This window comes from Gigantopelta aegis, chromosome 1 (assembly GCF_016097555.1).
Source record: "Gigantopelta aegis isolate Gae_Host chromosome 1, Gae_host_genome, whole genome shotgun sequence".
In the NCBI taxonomy this organism is placed as follows: domain Eukaryota; kingdom Metazoa; phylum Mollusca; class Gastropoda; order Neomphalida; family Peltospiridae; genus Gigantopelta; species Gigantopelta aegis.
This window is the reverse complement of record NC_054699.1, coordinates 43,734,100-43,755,348: the sequence shown is the minus strand read 5'-3', so window position 1 is coordinate 43,755,348 and position 21,249 is coordinate 43,734,100. Positions and strand designations below refer to the sequence as shown.

The following is a 21,249-nucleotide window of genomic DNA, read 5'->3' as shown; positions in this document are numbered from 1 at the left end:
AACAAACAACGAACTCATCACAAACTGTTACACAAATATCATGGTTTGAGAGCTGAATAAACATGGTCTTAGCTAGTGAATATTCAGAATACCTTGGAGTTACGAATTCCCCACTCGGAACATCTCGGCTGACATAAATAATGTATTTGATTGACAATTTGTATTCGATACCATTCGTATTAAAAAAAACAACCTCAAAAAACATTTATTGTTTTGTTGCTTAGGTTAAAATGAAATACCACAAATGTGAAAGTCAGTCGTGAATTTTATTTTTTAGTTGTTAAGTTTTTAACGTGTATTTAACAAAATAAATGTTTCCTCTTGGATTCGTGGAAAGATGCCGACTGTATTTCATTTTCAAATGAAATTGCAACATGTCAAAAGTCTGACAAACGTCAACTTGTTTGATGATAAAACGCACCCCGACCTCGCAAGCCAAGTGTTTATAAATTGCATCATTTTATCCACATTTTATTGTAGTTGTTAATTGAAAGTTTTCCATATTTAATAGTGAACAGAATACGACAATGAAGAGTAATAAGCTAATTGTTTTAAAAAGAAAAGCACAGGACTATAATTATTCCTTCTGCATCCACCTCCTGCCCTACGTAGATGGACAATTGGAAATATTGGCGGACAAGTAGATTTTGTGGTATGCTTGTCTGATGGACAAGTGAATTTTGTTTTCTTATTTCTTTCACTGGTCTGTTTGTCTCTCTCTCTCTGTGTCTCTCTCTTTCTCTGACTCTGTCTGTCACTGTCTCTCTCTGCCCTCCCTCATTCCCTCCCTATTCTCTCTCTCTCTCTCTCTCTCTCTCTCTCTCTCTCTCTCTCTCTCTCTCTCTCTCTCTCTCTCTCTCTCTCTCTCTCTCTCTCTCTTTCTCTCTCTCTCTCTCTCTCTCTCTCTCTCTCACTTATTTATTCCTCTCTCTCTGTCTGTCTCTCTCTGTCTCTCTCTCTCTCTCTCTCTCTCTCTCTCTCTCTCTCTCTCTCTCTCTCTCTCTCTCTCTCTCTCTCTCTCTCTCTCTCTCTCTCTCTCTCTCTCTCTCTCTCTCTCTCTCTCTCTCTCTCTCTCTCTCTCTCTCTCTCTCTCTCTCTCTCTCTCTCTCTCTCTCTCTCTCTCTCTCTCTCTCACTTATTTATTCCCTCTCTCTCTGTCTGTCTCTCTCTCTCTCTCTCTCTCTCTCTCTCTCTCTCTCTCTCTCTCTCTCTCTCTCTCTCTCTCTCTCTCTCTCTCTCTGTCTCTCTCTCTCTCTCTCTCTCTCTCTCTCTCTCTCTCTCTCTATTTATTCCTCTCTCTGTCTGTCTCTCTCTCTCTCTCTCTCTCTCTCTCTCTCTCTCTCTCTCTCTCTCTCTCTCTCTCTCTCTCTCTCTCTCTCTCTCTCTCTCTCTCTCTCTCTCTCTCTCTCTCTCTCTCTCTCACTTATTTATTCCCTCTCTCTCTCTCTATCTCTCTCCCTCTGTGACGCTCTACCTCCTTACCGAGATGTAAAGCAAAATAATTGTTTCCTTTCTGTCTTAGGTGATTGTTCCAACGACAACACCCCTGACGACTCACGCAGCAAACACCACTAACAAGACGACCATCTACCCGTTCGTGACGATGGTTCCGGCGAAGATCATCACCACCAACCTGTCCACCGACGCCACTCGGCCGCCGCTGGCCTGCGAACACATCATCACCACGTACATCATTCCAAACATCCTTCACTTCGTCGCATACCTCATGGGGCTCTACTATTTCAGAATACAGGACAACGAACAGCTGTATGCCCTTATGGAGAAGGTAAATGTAGATGGATCAAATTACTTTAAATTTGTAGTGTTTGTTGTTGGGATGGAATATACAATATTGTAGCTGTAGTGTTGGTCAGGGGTGGGAATTCTCCTCCAATCAGCTGTTTTCCCTCTCATGGAACACTGCATTTCCTCGCATTTTAATCGTTCTTTCCTCCAAAATGTGTCACATGGCACAGATTTTAATCTAGGATTTCAAGAATTCCCTAGGGACCCCTCTAGATTTCGTCTTTTTTACAGTTCACCAATTCCCACCCCTGGTTGGTATAAAGTGCTCCTACTGGCAGTAACTAGTAGGAATTTCCCTATTAGCTCAGTTTGTTGATCATTGGACTCTTACTCTGATGACCGGCCTCGGTGGCGTCGTGGTAGGCCATCGGTCTACAGGCTGGTAGGTACTGGGTTCGGATCCCAGTCGAGGCATGGGATTTTTAATCCAGATACCGACTCCAAACCCTGAGTGAGTGCTCCGCAAGCCTCAATGGGTAGGTGCAAATCACTTGCACTGACCAGTGATCCATAACTGGTTCAACAAAGGCCATGGTTTGTGCTATCCTGCCTGTGGGAAGCGCAAATAAAAGATCCCTTGCTGCTAATCGGAAGAGTAGCACATGTAGTGACGACAGCAGGTTCCCTCTCCAAATCTGTGTGGTCCTTAACCATATGTCTGACGCCATATAATCGTAAATAAAATGTGTTGAGTGCGTCGTTAAATAAAACATTTCCTTCTGATGGAGCAGGACGTAACCCAGTGGTAAAGTGCTCACTTGATGCGAGGTCGGTCTCGGATTTATTCCCGTTGGTGGGCCTATGGGGCTACTTCTTTTTCCAGCCAGTGCACCATGACTGGTATATCAAAGGCCATGGTATGTGCTGTCCTTTCTGTGGGAAGAAAAAATGTAGCGGGTTTCTTCTCAAAGACTATATTTTAAAATTACCAAATGTTTGACATCCAATAGCTGATGATTAATAAATCAATGTGCTCTAGTCACAGGAAGGAACTGTTTTATTTAACGACGCACTCAACACATTTTATTTACGGTTATATGACATCAGACATATGGTTAAGGACCACACAGATATTGAGAGAGGAAACCCGCTGTCACCACTTCATGGGCTACTCTTTCCGATTAGCGGCAAGGGATCTTTTATAGCACCAAGTGTCCACAGACATGTAGGTTTGTAATCATACCCCAAAATAAATTTTTCCAGACTTTTCTTTCGAATGTGTCATACCAGTGAAAATTTGTAGCTGCCCAAGTATATCATTAGTTTTTTTTTCTTGGACTGAGGTCCACTACCAGATCCATCTGCCATGAGATTTTGTGTATGTAGCTGCTTTGTGTATATCATCTGTCCATCAATCTGTCCCAAAATACACAGATGTCATCTGCCAGAAATTTTTGTGTATAGCGCATCAAGTATATCATGTAGTTACTGATCAATCTTGATGAGGTCTCAATACACAGAGTCATCTGCCATTGAAATTTTGTGTATAGCTGCATCAAGTATATCATGTAGTTACTGATCAATCGTGACTGAGGGTCTAACTACACAGATGAGCCATTGAAATTTTGTGTTATAGCTGCATCAAGTATATCATGTAGTTACTGATCATCTGACTGAGGTCTCACTACACAGATGTCATCTGCCATTGAAATTTTTGGATATAGCTGCATCAAGTATATCATCTAGTTACTGATCAATCTTGACTGAGGTCTCACTACACAGATGTCATCTGCCATTGAAATTTTGTGTATAGCTGCATCAAGTATATCATGTAGTTACTGATCAATCGTGACTGAGGTCTCACTACACAGATGTCATCTGCCATTGAAATTTTGTGTATAGCTGCATCAAGTATATCATCTAGTTACTGATCAATCTTGACTGAGGTCTCACTACACAGATGTCATCTGCCATTGAAATTTTGTGTATAGCTGCATCAAGTATATCATGTAGTTACTGATCAATCTTGACTGAGGTCTCACTACACAGATGTCATCTGCCATTGAAACCCATGTTAAATTGCCCAACTTCAAACGAAGATTGCCAATAGAACGGGTTCTCATTGGCACTAACAACATACACCATTGCGAACATACATTATATATAAGCATTTATTTTCACTCCAAAATTGAGAACATTTCCGTCTCAGTTTTTTGCTATATGACCGACCGCATCTGGCTGTAGTACCGGTCCGAACAGGTGGTTCATTAACCGATTCACTCCGGCTGTCACTTGCGCTATATACCCATGTCCATGCACAATATTACAAAATAACATGGGCAAAATACAGCCAGAAGGCTTACCATTAAACATACATATTGTTTTAATTTTTCACCATTTCCTAGAAGTGAATATGTGAACCATAACATGTGTCACAATTAGGAACTATAGTGGACCGTGATCAATGAACTCTCACCCGGAAGTGATCTGTGTAGTGAGACCTTACATGCCATTGGGAATTTGCTCATTTGTGACAGACCGGCCTTGGTGGCGTCGTGGCAGGTCATCGGTTTACAGGCTGGTAGGTACTGGGTTCAGATCCCAGTCGACGCATGGGATTTTTAATTCAGATACCGACTCCAAACCCTGAGTGAGTGCTCCGCAAGGCTCAATGGGTAGGTGTAAACCACTTGCACCGACCAGTGATCCATAACTGGTTCAACAAAGGCCATGGTTTGTGCTATCCTGCCTGTGGGAAGTGCAAATAAAAGATCCCTTGCTGCTAATCGGAAAGAGTAGCCCATGTAGTGGCGACAGCGGGTTTCCTCTCAAAATCTGTGTGGTTCTTAACCATATGTCTGACGCCATATAACCGTAAATAAAATGTGTTGAGTGCGTCGTTAAATAAAACACTTCTTTCTTTCATTTGTGACAAGAGTTATGGCCCTTGAAATTAGGAGATACAAAATTGTTTTGGGCCTGGTAGGGTTACATGTACTACTTTAGCCGTACTCTCAGAATGCTTTGTTTTCTTTTTAGTTTTTTTTTTTTTTTAAACTTTTTTTTTTTAGGGGTGTTTTGGGGAATTCAAGTTAGGTGAGAGGTCAGATTAAGTATTTCTCAAAAGGGGAAACATTCCGTTTTCATTAATTTCTCAAATTTCAGGTTTTCCTCCAAGCTGCACCACTACAGAACAGAGCAGCCTCTCAGCAGATAGTGGTCAGAAAACTGAGGTATGTGCTGTCCTGTCTGTTAGGGAAAATGCATGTAAAAGATCTGTTGCTGGTAATGTAAAAATGTAGCCTATGATTAATTTATAAGTGTGCTGTTCCAGTAGTGGTGTCATTAAACAATGTCGAAAAGTTTGTGGGTTTTGGGTTTTTTTTAATAGTTTTTTTAATTTATTTATAAAGTGAAATTTGAAACCACAGCTAATGAAGAATTTCATGAACTACACATGAACAGTATAATTATTAGTCTTAGCAAATACGGTTTGACAAGTTGGAAATTTCCTGTTTCCGAGCACATCCAAACACAGTATACCATAAGACTTCTCATTATAGTAACACGTTTCACACATGACGACATCACTCTCAATTGGCATGCTTTTGTGGACCCAAAAAATTCAACCAATATATTATTTAACTAATTCGCACTTCCATGCAAAGATGTTAATCGTTAAAGGAGCGCTTACGACTACCGTAAGGTTGCTTTGTGCAATGGCTATAGTAAGTCACTACAATTAACCTTCTTTCATGGTTGGTAGTAAAATGTGACTATAGTCGGTGCCTTTAAGTAAAATAATACAATAAATTAAAAGTTTTTTTACTCAAGTAACCAAATGTTGTTGTTTTTTAATTTTAATAAAAGAAAGTAATTGAATTTAATACTTTGTACATCAATAAATTATCGTAAAAAGTTTTACTCAAGTAATATTTTTTTTTTTTTTTTAACTTTAATAAAAAAAATGGGTTGACTATTTCAGATTGTTTCTGGTGTGTGGTGTCCTGTGGGTGATCCTTACTCTAGTTCTTCAAGGCCTGTATGTCTGGGCCTTTAAATTCCCTCAGCTGTTATTTTTCAAAAAGCTTGGGTAAGTTACTGTGCATCTTTCAACATTAAAAAATCTTGTCATCTTTAATATATTTGGTGACCGGCCTCGGTGGCGTCGTGGTTAGGCCATCGGTCTACAGGCTGGTAGGTACTGGGTTCGGATCCCAGTCGAGGCATGGGATGTTTAATCCAGATACCGACTCCAAATCCTGAGTGAGTGCTCCGCAAGGCTCAATGGGTAGGTGTAAACCACTTGCACCGACCTGTGATCCATAACTGGTTCAACAAAGGCCATGGTTTGTGCTATCCTGCCTGTGGGAAGCGCAAATAAAAGATCCCTTGCTGCTAATCAGAAAGAGTAGCCCATGTAGTGGCGACAGCGGGTTTCCTCTCAAGATCTGTGTGGTCCTTAACCATATGTCTGACGCCATATAACCGTAAATAAAATGTGTTGAGTACGTCGTTAAATAAAACATTTCTTTCTTTCTTTAATATATTTGTGTATGTTTTTAATCCCTTACCAATGCAACTGGAGGGGACTATAGGTTTCATCTCTGTCTGTCTGTCTGTCTGTCTGTCTGTCCGTTAATCTGTCCCACATATAGTTTTCCACATGTTGTTTTCACAATGCCTCGATATAATTGAGCTGTGTATACCTTTACCATGTACTGTTACAGATCAAGTTTAACTTCATGAAGGAAGGAATAGAAGAGTAAGTTTGAACCGATGTTAAGAAGGTCAAGGTCATTTAAAAGTCTTTTTCAGGAGCACTCTTCATGTCTTCCATTTTGGTTGTAGTTCTGAAGTGCATTGGGTTCTGTTCGCGGTAGAGCTGCTGGGAAGTGTTGTTTGTATCTCTTCCATTTTGGTTGTAGTTCTGAAGTGCACTGGGTTCTGTTTGCAGTAGAGCTGCTGGGAAGTGTTGTTTGTATCTCTTCCATTTTGGTTGTAGTTCTGAAGTGCACTGGGTTCTGTTCGAGGTAGAGCTGCTGGGAAGTGTTGTTTGTATCTCTTCCATTTTGGTTGTAGTTCTGAAGTGCACTGGGTTCTGTTTGTGGTAGAGCTGCTGGGAAGTGTTGTTTCTATCTCTTCCATTTTGGTTGTAGTTCTGAAGTGCACTGGGTTCTGTTCGAAGTAGAGCTGCTGGGTAGTGTTGTTTGTATCTCTTCCATTTTGGTTGTAGTTCTGAAGTGCACTGGGTTCTGTTCGAAGTAGAGCTGCTGGGAAGTGTTGTTTGTATCTCTTCCATTTTGGTTGTAGTTCTGAAGTGCACTGGGTTCTGTTCGAGGTAGAGCTGCTGGGTAGTGTTGTTTGTATCTCTTCCATTTTGGTTGTAGTTCTGAAGTGCACTGGGTTTTGTTCGCGGTAGAGCTGCTGGGAAGTGCTGTTTGTATCTCTTCCATTTTGGTTGTAGTTCTGAAGTGCACTGGGTTCTGTTCGCGGTAGAGCTGCTGGGAAGTGTTTGTATCTCTTTCATTTTGGTTGTAGTCATGAAGTCCACTGGGTCCTGTTTGCTATAGAGCTGCTGGGCCGTATGGTGTTGAATTCTGTGATTTTGGCAGTCGTCGTCAACTATGGGACCCAGTGCGAGATGATTCTCTTCTACGTCATGGGTATCGCTCTTCGTCTGCAGGAGAAATCAACCGATCTTAAAACAGCCATGAAGGTTTTTATTTATTTATGTCGAGTCTTTTTCTAATGTTTAAATTAAATTTTAATACACACAAAGATGCACTGCAATTGATGCTCTTCTTCTTTTTTTGTTGCTTTTTAAAAAAAAATATTTTAGTATATTATAGTAATAGTAATACTTGTACAAATAATGTAGATGATGATATATACTGACACACAATGAAAACGCAAAACAGATATTTTTCAATATTTTGTTGTGATCAATGAAAAATATATTTATTGGACTTAAAATAACAATTTATGAGAGGAAGCCATTGATTAGTACTTTTGTCTGGGTTTTAATCCTGGTTTTGTTCTCGTTACACATACAAACACACAAAATGGTGTGAAATGCGTTCACTACATGCTCAATGATGCTGCATGCAATGCACGTGAAATGCCAATATGTGAACACATAAAAGTCACATAATGGTGTCATATTCCTCATCACATTAAGAATGCCACGACTCAGAGAAGAACAAAGGGAGCGAGCGTTGGGCATGGTTCAGGTGGGGACTTCGCAAAGCCAAGTTGCTAGGACCTTCAGAGTTCATCCATCAACTATTGGACGACTTGTTGAACGTCATCAAGAGACTGGGAGTGTCCGTAATCGACCTTGACCTGGTCAACGTCCCGTTACGACCCCACGCCAAGATCGGCAAATTCGACGACACCACCTCCGTGACCGGTTCAGAACTGTGACGATGACAGCAAGCAACACGATAGGACGTCATGGAAGGCATATCCATCCGATGATGGTCATCCGTCGACTCAGAACAGCTGGACTCAGATACAGACGCCCGTACAACGGTAACATCATGACACTGCGACATCGTGCTGCGAGACTACAGTTTGCTCTCCAGAATGGTAATCATCCGCCAGCCTTTTACCGGAGCATTGTTTTCTCAGATGAGTCCTTTGTCAAAGGAAGATGGAAGAGCACGTGTGTACAGGAGACTCCATGAACGGTACGCTGATGGATGTGTCAAGGAACATGATCGGTTTGGCAGTGGTTGTCTGATGGTATGGGGGGGGACAATCAACTGTGATTTCAGGAGTGATCTCATCACTGTCCACGATGCCCTTACAGCCCAGCGTTATGTTAACGTCATTCTAAGACCAGTTCTCCAACCACTTTTGCGCCATCACCGAAGACCAGGAGGTCCCCTTCTGTTTCAACAAGACAATGCCCGTCCACATACTGCAAGAATTACCCAGGCATTCCTGCAACAAGCTGGTATCACTGTTATGAACTGGCCCGCCGTTTCACCGGATTTGAACCCAACTGAACACATGTGGGATGAGTTAGGACGTCGTGTACGTCACCACCAGCCACCACCGCGTAACGTCGCTGAGCTTGCACAGGCATTGCAGGAGGAGTGGAGGAACATTCCTGTGGCTTATTTGAGATGTTTGTGCCAATCCTTTCCCCGTCGTCTTCACGCATGCTCACAAGCCAATGGTGGACACACCAGATACTGACCTTGATATTGGGGGGGGGGGTTGAACTTTTCGATTATGAATGCAACTCGATTACTGATGATAACTGGCCATGACTATCAGTCATTAATGTCATATTACATTATCCATCAATTCATTAATAGTTTGTCGTTATTTGCAATGAAAAGTTGTTTTTGCATTTTCATTGTGTGTCAGTATATTTAATATTAATGCATATGTACATGTAGATAGTAATATTAATAACATATTATAAATGGCTAGATAATAGAAATATATTTAAATAGGCTGGTTGATGTAATGGGGACATAAAGTAAATATAAGTTTAGAAAAGTCGTTTCCGTGGTGCCCAGATTGTATTATACTCTTCATATCTACAGTTTTTGAAAATAATATATTTTTCTATTTCGTATTTATTTTGCAAAACGTTTTGAGAAGCTTGTATATCTATTTAATTTTTTTCCATTTTGGTCTTGTATATATAATATTTAATATTTATTAAGAGCCAGTTTATAAATATGTCTTTTATATCGCCTATTTGTCCAAATAATATAATTGTTTTATTTAATTTTATTCGAATTCCTTTTTTTTTTTTTTAATTTAATTTACAATCCAATTAATGCATTGATTACAGCTATGATGTTTGTTTGGGGTTTTGTTTTTCTGTTTACATTAATTTTTAGTACACAAAATAATACAGTGGAAATGATACGTTAACTAAAGAAGAAATCCACCAATGTCATGACAGCTATGAAAGTTTTAACTTTGTTCTTTATTTTTTAAATTACTGATAATGTTTATCTCATAATAATGCATTACAGTGAATAATACATATTAGTTACCGTATACGCAAATATTTTTGCGGCTAAAATAATTCGCGATAGGGCTTTCATTTTACAATTTCGTGAGGAATTATTTTCGCGACTGTGTCCCGTGATAATAAAATCAAAATTACCCATATTTCATTTGCCAAACTCTTTACAATGATGATTTTACGCACACACTTGGACATGTTCACCATGCTGTCGACGGAACGTCAATGTTGTATGTATGTCTGATAAAGACTATTGTCATGTTATCGATGGAACATGCACACGATACAGAACATTGAAAAATGCAAATATCATAAGAAATAACTCTGTTTTCTTGCTTTTCTTTTGCAGAATTTGTTTATTCACTTGAATTTATATATTTGTTATATAATATTTTTAAGGTGTACATGTATTTTTAAAATTTCAAGGGAATTGATGCTTGTACATACATAGTACATTTTTATTATGGTCAAGTTTTTTGGCATTATTTTGTCAAGTTCATACTCTGGCACCAAACACCAAACATACTAACATTAACACTATAAAGGATTATTTCTGTTAACAGGATATGCTACTGTTGAGGCAAAGCATCAGTTTGCTGAATGGAACCATGTCTAAGATGACATCACTGACGTCGGTTATCCTAGCAGAACTTTCCATCATAGGTAAAAAAATTATTGTAGGTAAACCGGCCTTGGTGGCGTCGTGGCAGGCCATCGGTCTACAGGCTGGTAGGTACTGGGTTCGGATCCCAGTCGAGACATGGGATTTTTAATCCAGATACCGACTCCAAACCCTGAGAGTGCTCTGCAAGGCTCAGTGGGTAGGTGTAAACCACTTGCACCGACCAGTGATCCATAACTGGTTCAACAAAGGCCATGGTTTGTGCTATCCTGCCTGTGGAAAGCGCAAATAAAAGATCCCTTGCTGCTAATCGGAAGAGTAGCCCATGTAGTGGCGACAGCAGGTTTCCTCTTAGAATCTGTGTGGTCCTTAACCATATGTCTGACGCCATATAACCGTAAATAAAATGTGTTGAGTGCGTCGTTAAATAAAACATTTCTTTCTTTAGTATAGGTAAACTTTAACATCATGGGTAAGCTTTAACATCATGGGTAAACATTAACATCATGGGGTAAACATTAACATTATGGGTAAACATTAACATCATGGGTAAACATTAACATCATGGGTAAACATTAACATTGTGGGTAAACATTAACATCATGGGGTAAACATTAACATTATGGGGTAAACATTAACATTGTGGGTAAACATTAACATCATGGGGGTAAACATTAACATTGTGGGTAAACATTAACATTGTGGGTAAACATTAACATCATGGGGGTAAACATTAACGTGGGTAAACGTTAACATCGTGGGTAAACATTAACATCATGGGTAAACTTTCCAAAATGCAGGGCTCACACCAAAAAGACTTTTATGTCAACCAATGTTCAGATATGCAGAGTGTTTCCTTGAAAATTATTCAATAGAGGCTAATTTAAAGAACATTTTATTAGCAAAATGCTAAATGTTGTAGCCATTTTGTATAAAAATTAGCAAGTGGCTAATCGACAATGGACAAGGTGAGCCTGCTACAATGGGTAAACTCTTAAGATAGCCAGTGGTAAAGCATTCATTTGATGCACAGTTGGTCTGGGATTGATTCCTGTTAATGGGCCCATTGGGCTATTTCTCGTTCCATCCAGTGCATCACGATTAGTACATCAAAGGCCTTGGTATGTGCTATCCTGTCTGAGGGATGGTGCATATAAAAGTTCCCTTGATGCTAATCGAAAAGAGTAACTCATAAAGTGGCAACAGTGGGTTTCCTCTCCCAGTATCTGTGTGATCCTTAACCATATGTCTGATGCCATATAAATGTACATAAAATGTGTTGAGTGCGTCGTTAAATAAAACACTTCTTTCCTTCCAAATGTTAGACATCCAATAGCCGATATGATTTATAAATCAGTGTGCTGTAGTGGTTTCGTTAAACAAAACAAATGTCTTAACTTTCAGGAGTGAGTATTTTGGCGTTGAACAAGTATGACTTGGTGCGAGTGTGGGTGTACAGAAGCATCTTCCCCGTCATCTGGATTCTGATGCTCAGTTTCCCTCTATTCCAGGTAAACACGGCACACTTTCCTTCACGATATAAAACGAACTTCCATTTCATAACATTATTATGTCCCGAGTGAAATACATTTTTAATTATCATGAGCTTTAGCAAGTGACAATGAAAATTATTTCACGAGGGACATACATGTAAACATTATATGAAATGGTAGCGAGTTTAATTAATTAATATCCTATTTATTACCCATAATCGATCTTAATTTATATCATTCAACTTATTTAGTTGATGTTCTTGTAAGGTTGTAGTGTGCCATTCGATGACATCATCGTATGACGTCGAAGTGTTATAATGTCCCACTTGGCGTTCTAGTGGTACATATCACTCTGATATGAACTAAGATATTTTTAACCATATGGGTAATAATACTTCTTACTGTAACCCTTCTAGATACTGATGCTCAGTTTACCACTTTTCAAGAAAATCACAGCACAGTTTCCTTCAGTATTACTTATTACAGTAACCCTTCTAGATACTGATGCTCAGTTTACCACTGTTCAAGAAAATCACAGCTCTGGTTCCTTCAGTATTACTTATTACAGTAACCCTTCTAGATACTGGTGCTCAGTTTACCACTGTTCCAGGTCATCACAGTTTCCTTCAGTATTACTTATTACAGTAACCCTTCTAGATACTGGTGCTCAGTTTACCACTGTTCCAGGTCATCACAGTTTCCTTCAGTATTACTTATTACAGTAACCCTTCTAGATACTGGTGCTCAGTTTACCACTGTTCCAGGTCATCACAGTTTCCTTCAGTATTACTTATTACAGTAACCCTTCTAGATACTGGTGCTCAGTTTACCACTGTTCCAGGTCATCACAGTTTCCTTCAGTATTACTTATTACTGTAATCCTTCTAGATACTGGTGCTCAGTTTACCACTGTTCCAGGTCATCACAGTTTCCTTCAGTATTACTTATTACTGTAATCCTTCTAGATACTGGTGCTCAGTTTACCACTGTTCCAGGTAATCACAGCTCTGTTTTCTTCAGTATTACTTATTACTGTAACCCTTCTAGATACTGGTGCTCAGTTTACCACTGTTCCAGTTAATCACAGCTGTGTTTCCTTCAGTATTACTTATTACTGTAACCCTTCTAGATACTGGTGCTCAGTTTACCACTGTTCCAGGTAATCACAGCTCTGTTTTCTTCAGTATTACTTATTACTGTAACCCTTCTAGATACTGGTGCTCAGTTTACCACTGTTCCAGGTAATCACAGCTCTGTTTCCTTCAGTATAGACCTCTTTCACATTCTACTGCGCATGTTCCCGTTGCGGGGTAACTCAAGGACGCAAAATGCGAACTCACGTGAAATCTCGTAAAAATAGACCTGTGAACAAGTTGAGGGGCATAGACAAATGGAGGCCACGTAATAGGAATGTGAATATCTCCATGATTAATTATTCTATCAGTAGGGAACCCAAAAATTCTGTCTACATCCAATAAGACTTATTGGAGACATTTGTGAATTATTGCTTATAATGAAATTTTGTTGTTAACGCCCGACAAACCATCAGTTCGGATTCGTACGCAATAAATATCAGATATGGGCTGAAATAACATTAATGTGTGCGCGCGTGTATATATGCAGAGATTTGTTGTATTTAACATAATTTAAATATTTATAAAGCATTATACAGTTAAATACATTCAGGATTCTTGTCGGGATTTCTTTTCACCAAGTTATTTAAAATTTTGTTCGGTATTTGGAATCAAATTAAATGATACATATGAAAGTTGAGCTATGGTATATAAAACATTAGAATCAGGCCCGTAGGAATGATATCTGGAGTTGGGGGAGGGGAGGGGGCACAATCTATAGTGGAGGGACACAGTCGGGGGGGGGGGGGCAAAAGCCATATTTTAAACCGGGTTTATAAAAGTGGGGCTATAGTCCCTCCCCCCCCTCCGACTTCTCGGTTGCTACCGACCTGAAAATGGTCAGAAATGTAACTGTATTGCATATACAGCTATTTAAATTCGGAACAAGATTATTAAACCTAAGAAAGATGTAAGTTTTATTTATAACAGATTAGTCTAGCCGACAGCTTGATAATATAGCTACAAACTCAGGATGGTCTCTTTATTATAAATTCATGCGGGTTTATTATGTGCAGTCACAATGTACTTCATTTGAATGTTTGAAGCAAACATATTAAGTACCATGTCAGGCCGTAGTTAGGAGAGATCGGAGGGACCGGACAATCCCCCACGCAGGATTGAGAGTTCTGCTCAAATGGAAAAAAAATATCACATTTCACATATAAAAGTCCTTGTCCCCAAATGACCGGGATAACATAACAAGAACGTCTGTCTGAGGTTCCATTTGCTGAAAGTTCGATCCTCCTCAGTGGGCCTGTTTGATTATTTCCCGTCCCAACCAATGATCCACCAAAGGACGTCGTGTATGCTATCCTGTTTGGGGGATATGAGAAGTATGCCATGTATCATTTATTATAAATACATTGGTACGACTGATAACAAACAGTTTCTTGTCGTGGCTTTGTGACCAGGCCATTTTACATGCATACCACAACTTAATGCAACTTGTTAACGTATATTTTGCAACAAAAGTTTGTGTATTATTCTCGAGTGTAACCGGTGTCATGTCATTGTTTGGCAAGGGGTTCTATATATATATATATATATATATATATACATTTGTATATATATATATATGTGGGAACACACCCCCCCCCCCCCCCCACACACACACACACACCCCCATCTACGGCTTGCCGTTGATGAGTTCCGTTTACATGAAATTTCGATCCCCCCCCGCGCTAATCATGCTGGCTACGGGCCTGAAGTTATATACACTATTCATAAGTTAGACCAAACATCAAATTAGGATCGTATCGGGTTGCATGGGTCTACCACTGTGGAAAAGTTGCTGCACTTTATGTTATGTATAATCATGTACGTTATAAAAACGTGTGATACTTGCATACCATATCGATATATAGGACTTCTCCCTATACTTGTAAATGTGTATCAAAGTGCTGATGGTATCGCTAACGATCTCGACCAATGTTCTCAGGTACAAAATACAAAATAGTAACCAAACACTATTGTACTTACAGATATATGTTTACTTCAAACTGATCTTCATGTAAAGAAGAAGATGTCATCTTCTAAATTCTTCAAAACAAACAACGCAAACAGCATGTCAACCTTTACTTTCCGCATTTACATGTGATGTCAAACTTTGAGCCGTGTTTACTCGGTGTCTGACGTCATGCTAAGTTGTAGGTTTTTGCGTGTGACGGCTCATATATGTTTTAAAACTTCGTAAATATCAGATATTATTTCAAGTGAAGTTGTATGTATCTGATATAAATGACAGTGAAAATAAAATAAGTCAAATAAATAAATAAGTAAATAAACAAATACATAAATAAATAATTTGTGGATAGACATGTAACATTGATTAGGAGTTGTACGACTGTCTTTTTTAATGAAACGATAAGGGGAAAAAAGAGCTGTGATAAAGGTCTATGTGAGTTAGGGGTTTTGTTATTTTTTTTAGGGGGAAGGGGAGGCATATTTGATTAAATTTAAATACTGATACATGTGGAGAATTAAACATCACTGGAAATCCGTGTGAGTATTTAACTATAATTCTAATTGTTAAACATAAAAAACACATTCCACTAAAGTTAATTTTATTGTATGAATCTTTTAATTTTACATTGTTAAAATACCCTTGACAGGCGGCTCCAGAGACTTCATCTAAGTTAATGTTTCACTGCTTTTGTTCTTAAACCATTCCAATGTCAAGTTTAGTAGACCGTTTTTCGCAGCCATTTTAACATCTTGTACCAAATATGTACATTAGTCGCTGGAGATTTACAGCTCCTACGAAGCTACTTACGATGCTCATGACAACTGTCGATCATGCCCCCCAATTTTTATATAGCCTGGATATCGTCCAGTTCAGCATGGAATGGTACTCTTCGTGCACATATGCAATGGGAATGTGAAAGAGGTCTATTACTTATTACTGTAACCCTTCTAGGACATAACCAAGTGGTAAAGCATTCGCTTGATGCATGGTTGGTCTAAGATCGATCTCCATCAGTGGGCCTATTGGGCTATTTCTCATTCCAGCCAGTGCACTGCGACTGGTATATCAAACGCTGTGGTATATGTTATTCTGCCTGTAAGATGATGCATATAAAAGATCCATTGCTACTAATTAAAAAATAAAGCAGGTTTCCTCAAAAACTATATGTGAAAATTACTAAATGTTTGATATCCAATAGTTGATGATTAATAAATTAATGTGCTATAGTGATGTGGTTAAACAAAACAAACCTTTTTTTAACTTATTACTGTAACCCTTACATAGACTCTCCTCAATTTGATGACACTGCACTGTAACCCTTACATAGACTCTCCTCAATTTGATGACACTGCACTGTAACCCTTACATAGACTCCTCAATTTGATGACACTGCACTGTAACCCTTACATAGACTCTCCTCAATTTGATGACACTGCACTGTAACCCTTACATAGACTCTCCTCAATTTGATGACACTGCACTGTAACCCTTACATAGACTCTCCTCAATTTGATGACACTGCACTGTAACCCTTACATAGACTCTCCTCAATTTGATGACACTGCACTGTAACCCTTACATAGACTCTCCTCAATTTGATGACACTGCACTGTAACCCTTACATAGACTCTCCTCAATTTGATGACACTGCACTGTAACCCTTACATAGACTCTCCTCAATTTGATGACACTGCACTGTAACCCTTACATAGACTCTCCTCAATTTGATGACCACTTAACCCTTACATAGACTCTCCTCAATTTGATGACACTGCACTGTAACCCTTACATAGACTCTCCTCAATTTGATGACACTGCACTGTAACCCTTACATAGACTCTCCTCAGTTTGATGACACTGCACTGTAACCCTTACATAGATTCTCCTCAATTTGATGACATTGCACTGCAACCTACAGGAACATCAACGAAATGAGTTGAGTGATATAAATTAAGATTGATTATGGGTAATAAATAGGATATTAAACTAGCTACCATTTCATATTATGTTTATGCTCTTGTGAAATAATTTTCTATGAAAATTGAAAATTATTTCACTCAGGATATAAACATGATACAAAATGGAAGCTCGTTTAATATCCTATAATTATTAACTCTGTTAATAATGTTTTGCTGTTGATGGGTAATTTCGTTACACCCCACGAGACTTGTATAGGCTGGATATGTTTTGATGAGATTTAGTTGAAGTTCATGATGTCAAACTACATTTGTGCAAATCGCATTGATGTCATATTACTGGTGAGGTGACTTTAGAACTTTGATTTACTAAATATCGAATTACAGTGTTATTTTAGAAGTGTTATAGGGTAAATAGTATTCACTGCTCGTGATTTTTAATATGTAAAATATCAACCTCATCTAGATAATCGGTTAACATAAACTAGGTTGATATTTTCCATATTTAAAAACACTTGTGATGAATCCTCTATATATATCATCAGCACCCAATAGCCGATTTTTTTGTATTTTTGTCCTAGGGTGTCGTTAAACATTCATTCATTCACTCATTGTATACATAATTAGATGAACTGTTGTTTTCCTGTACAGGCAGCAAGGGTGAACTCTGTGTGTCGCAGACTGAAGAAAATATCGCTCGAGATGAGAGTCTTTGGGTACAAGAATAACTCACAGTTGGATCTCGATTCCTTCCTTCAGTTTGTCGGACAGACCAGGTTAAAGGTAAAGAAAGAAAGAGAGAGAGAGAGAGAGAGAGAGAGAGAGAGAGAGAGAGAGGAGGGGAGGGAGGGAGGGAGGGAGGGAGGGAGGGAGGAGAGGGAGGGAGGGGGGAGGGAGAGGGGGGAGAGGGGAGAGGGGAGGGAGGGAGGGGAGGGAGGGAGGGAGGGAGGGAGGGAGGGAGGGGAGGGGGGAGGGAGGGAGGGAGAGAAGAGAGACACACAGAGAGAGAGACAGATGCACAGACAGAAAGGATAGAGAGAGGAGAGACAGAGACAGAGAGGAGAGAGAAATAAAGGAGAGAGAGAGAGATCCCACCACTAGAGCACATTGATTAATTAATCATCGGCTATTGGATGTGAAACATTTTTTGGTGATTCTGACATGTAGTCATCAGAGGAAACCCGATACATTTTCCTAATGCAGCCAGGGATCTTTAATATGCACCATCCCACAGACAGGATAGCACATACCACGGCCTTTGATATACCAGTCGTTGTGCACTGGCTGGATGTAGAAATAGTCCAATGGATGAGGATCGATCCTAGACCAACCACTCATCAAGCAAGTACTTTACCCCACCCCAACCCCACCCCACCCCCACCCCAACCCCACCCCACCCCCACCCCCACCCCCGTGTTAATTAAAAAACACAAATAATGTCTTTCTTTCAGGCGAAAGGCTCAGTGGGTAGGTGTAAACCACTTGCACCGACCAGTGATCCATAACTGGTTCCACAAAGGCCATGGTTTGTGCTATCCTGCCTGTGGGAAGCGCAAATAAAAGATCCCTTGCCACCTGTCGTAAAAGAGTAGCCTATGTGGCAACAGTGGGTTTCCTAAAAAAAAACCAGTGTCAGAATGACCATATGTTTGATGTCCAATAGCCGATGATAAGATTAAAAATCAATGTGCTCTAGTGGCGTCGTTAAATAAAACAAACTTTAGTCTTTTTTTTTTTTCTTTCAGGCGAAGCTGTTCCACATTCCGATCCAGCCGTCGTACGTGATCTCAATTCTCGTGCTGACGGCCTTCGTCCTGCTGATTCTCTTCCAAACCAGCAGCATCGGACCCATCGACTACATCTTCTAGCAGTCGTCACAATGCTGGGGCGTAATACTAACATCAGACTACCAACTGCCAGCAACTCAAATCCCAACTTACGATTGGTGCATTCGGATTAACAACTAATGGGTTATCCGATGAGAATTAAATTGTAAGAACGCTCAGGCTAGTGACTGGACAGTCATAGAAGTCGTGAGAGCAGAAAGTTGGTCAACTTTCTGCTGGCAGTTGGTAGACTGATACTAGCATTAGCTGAATAAAATCACATACTTGATTTAAGCAATCTGGCAACATACATTTCAGCTTCAGCTCATTTTAACCAAAGGATCATGAAGTTGCCAGTTTTCAGCATTAGCTTTTTGGTGAATTTATTTTAAAATATATTTACCAAGTTAAGACTTTAATTTATACTGGCTTAAAACTGTTCAAGTTGTAAGTCTGTGTATATTAGATTTACTGACAGGAATATACGCAGAACTTGTGATTGACCGTGACATTATTGAGTGATATGAAAGTACAAGACTGTTGTAATACATGTAGTTTGGTGTTTTTTAAAATATAGGACATTGATGTTGGTGAAAAAAGGGAACAAAACTCAAACGGGTCACAGAGATTTATAAAGCTATGATCTGATGTCAAACCAATTGTGTCGTTGTGATATTCTAAAGTAGCAAAATAAGTTACAGGTCATCAAAGGTCAAATTTATCTTCATGTGATATGCTGACAGTGTTTCTGCCAGAAAGAAATGTTTGGGTATGGCGCTATGGAATTGAATGCAACCAGAGTCAGCAGGGGGTATGGGGGACCTCCCCCAGAAAGAAAATGGTTAAGTTTAGGGTTAGGGTTAAGAAAATCATACAGAAATGATGAGAGTAATTAATTTGGTCAAAAAGTTAACTTTAAAAAATTAAATTTTGGGTATGGCACTATACCCGTTTTACCCTCTGGCAGAAACCCAAAGGCTAATCAGGTTGCAAATTTAACACAATCCTGTGTTTGAATGAATCACAGATTTAGGGTTGGCATCGTACGATTATGAGATGGAATTCCAGAGTATCTATATTACACCATTTTATGATGGACTCCTAAAACAAATCAGTGCCTACTAATGATTAACCTTGATGTGATAAAATTATGCTAGAGTAGCATCATATGCGACTTTTGATGGTGTAAAACTAAAACTTTATCAATTATTTATTACCCTCCTAGTAAATGTCTGGTTGTGTCGTACACATTTTGTATGCACCTGGTGGTGCGTGTTAGTTGCAAAATGACGTCATTTCGGTTAGTGATGCTATCTTCACTGGTTTTAGCTGTGTGCATTCGCATGTGTCATTGAGTAATGTTGGAAATAATTAAGTGTCAGATTTTGCATTATTTGATGGTGGGTAATAAATAAAATACCACACTTGTTGTCACTAGATGTTTATGAAACTCCTGAACCACCCATGGTACATGTATCTTCTAATATGGGAAGTTCACTCGTTTCGTAAAAATGTATCCAGCGAAAATGAGTGCTGTATTCTATGTATATGTTAAAAGTGCTTAAGTATAAAAAAACAAAAAAAACAACACTACTAGAGCACATTGATTTATTAATCATTGGCTATTGGATGTCAAACATTTGGTAATTTTGACATAGTCTTAGAGAGGAATACCTGCTACATTTTTCCATTAGTAACAAGGGATCTTTTACATGCACCATCCCAGACAGGACAGCACATACCACGGCCTTTGATATACCAGGGTGGGATGTAGCTCAGTCAGTCAAGTTCTCGGTTGAAGTGCTTGCATCGCAGGATCAAACCACCTCGGTGGATCCATTCAGGTGATTGGGTTTTTTTCTCATTCCAACCAGTGCACCTCAACTGGATAAAGGCTGTGGTATATGCTTTCCTGTCTGTGGGAAAGTGCATATAAAAGATCCCTTGCTTCATTGGGAAAAAATCTAGCAGGTTTCCTCTGATGACTACAAGTCAGAATTATCAAATGTTTGACATCAAACAGCCGATGATTAATTAATTAATATTCCCCAGTGGTGTCGTTAAACAAAACAAACTTTGATATACCAGTCGTGGTGCACTGCCTGAAACGAGAAATTGCCCAATGGGCAAGGATCAACAAAGTTCATGTTTTTGAGAACAGTAAGCTTGGCACTACAGGTGTTACCTAACTGAGGTTCCTGCAAAAACATGTATTCTGTTACACCCTCACAATATGTATAATCATTTTTAAGTTAATAATTGTGTGTTCAGTGTTGTTAAATTATTGAATTTATTTAATTCAAAAAAACTGTATCAAGAGTTTGCTGCCATTGTTGATGTGTTCTCAATTAACAAAGCCTTTACAACAATTATAATTACATAAATATAGTTTTCTGTTTGGAGTATCAGTGTTTGTATATCAATCAATCAATCAATCAATCAATCTATCAACTGGTTTTACATGCTTACATCCATTTAAAGTTCAAACACGCTCATTGTGAGTACAAACTCTGACATAGCCAGTTTGTTTGTTTTGTTTAACAACACCACT

General features: G+C 39.1%; 1 protein-coding gene across 1 annotated transcript in view; it reads left to right on the top strand.

The window, feature by feature from the left end:
• Positions 1 to 20,319, top strand: part of LOC121375421 — a 38,770-nt gene extending 18,451 nt beyond the window's left edge. Inside the window, exons 5-12 of the mRNA XM_041502869.1 lie at positions 1,523 to 1,786; positions 4,912 to 4,979; positions 5,732 to 5,839; positions 7,288 to 7,465; positions 10,306 to 10,405; positions 11,769 to 11,875; positions 17,524 to 17,655; positions 18,618 to 20,319. Of these exons, the coding sequence (XP_041358803.1) occupies positions 1,523 to 1,786; positions 4,912 to 4,979; positions 5,732 to 5,839; positions 7,288 to 7,465; positions 10,306 to 10,405; positions 11,769 to 11,875; positions 17,524 to 17,655; positions 18,618 to 18,740 (1,080 nt within the window). The 3' untranslated portion in view covers positions 18,741 to 20,319. The remainder of the gene's footprint in view (positions 1 to 1,522; positions 1,787 to 4,911; positions 4,980 to 5,731; positions 5,840 to 7,287; positions 7,466 to 10,305; positions 10,406 to 11,768; positions 11,876 to 17,523; positions 17,656 to 18,617) is intronic.
• The last annotated feature ends 930 nt before the right edge of the window (positions 20,320 to 21,249 follow it).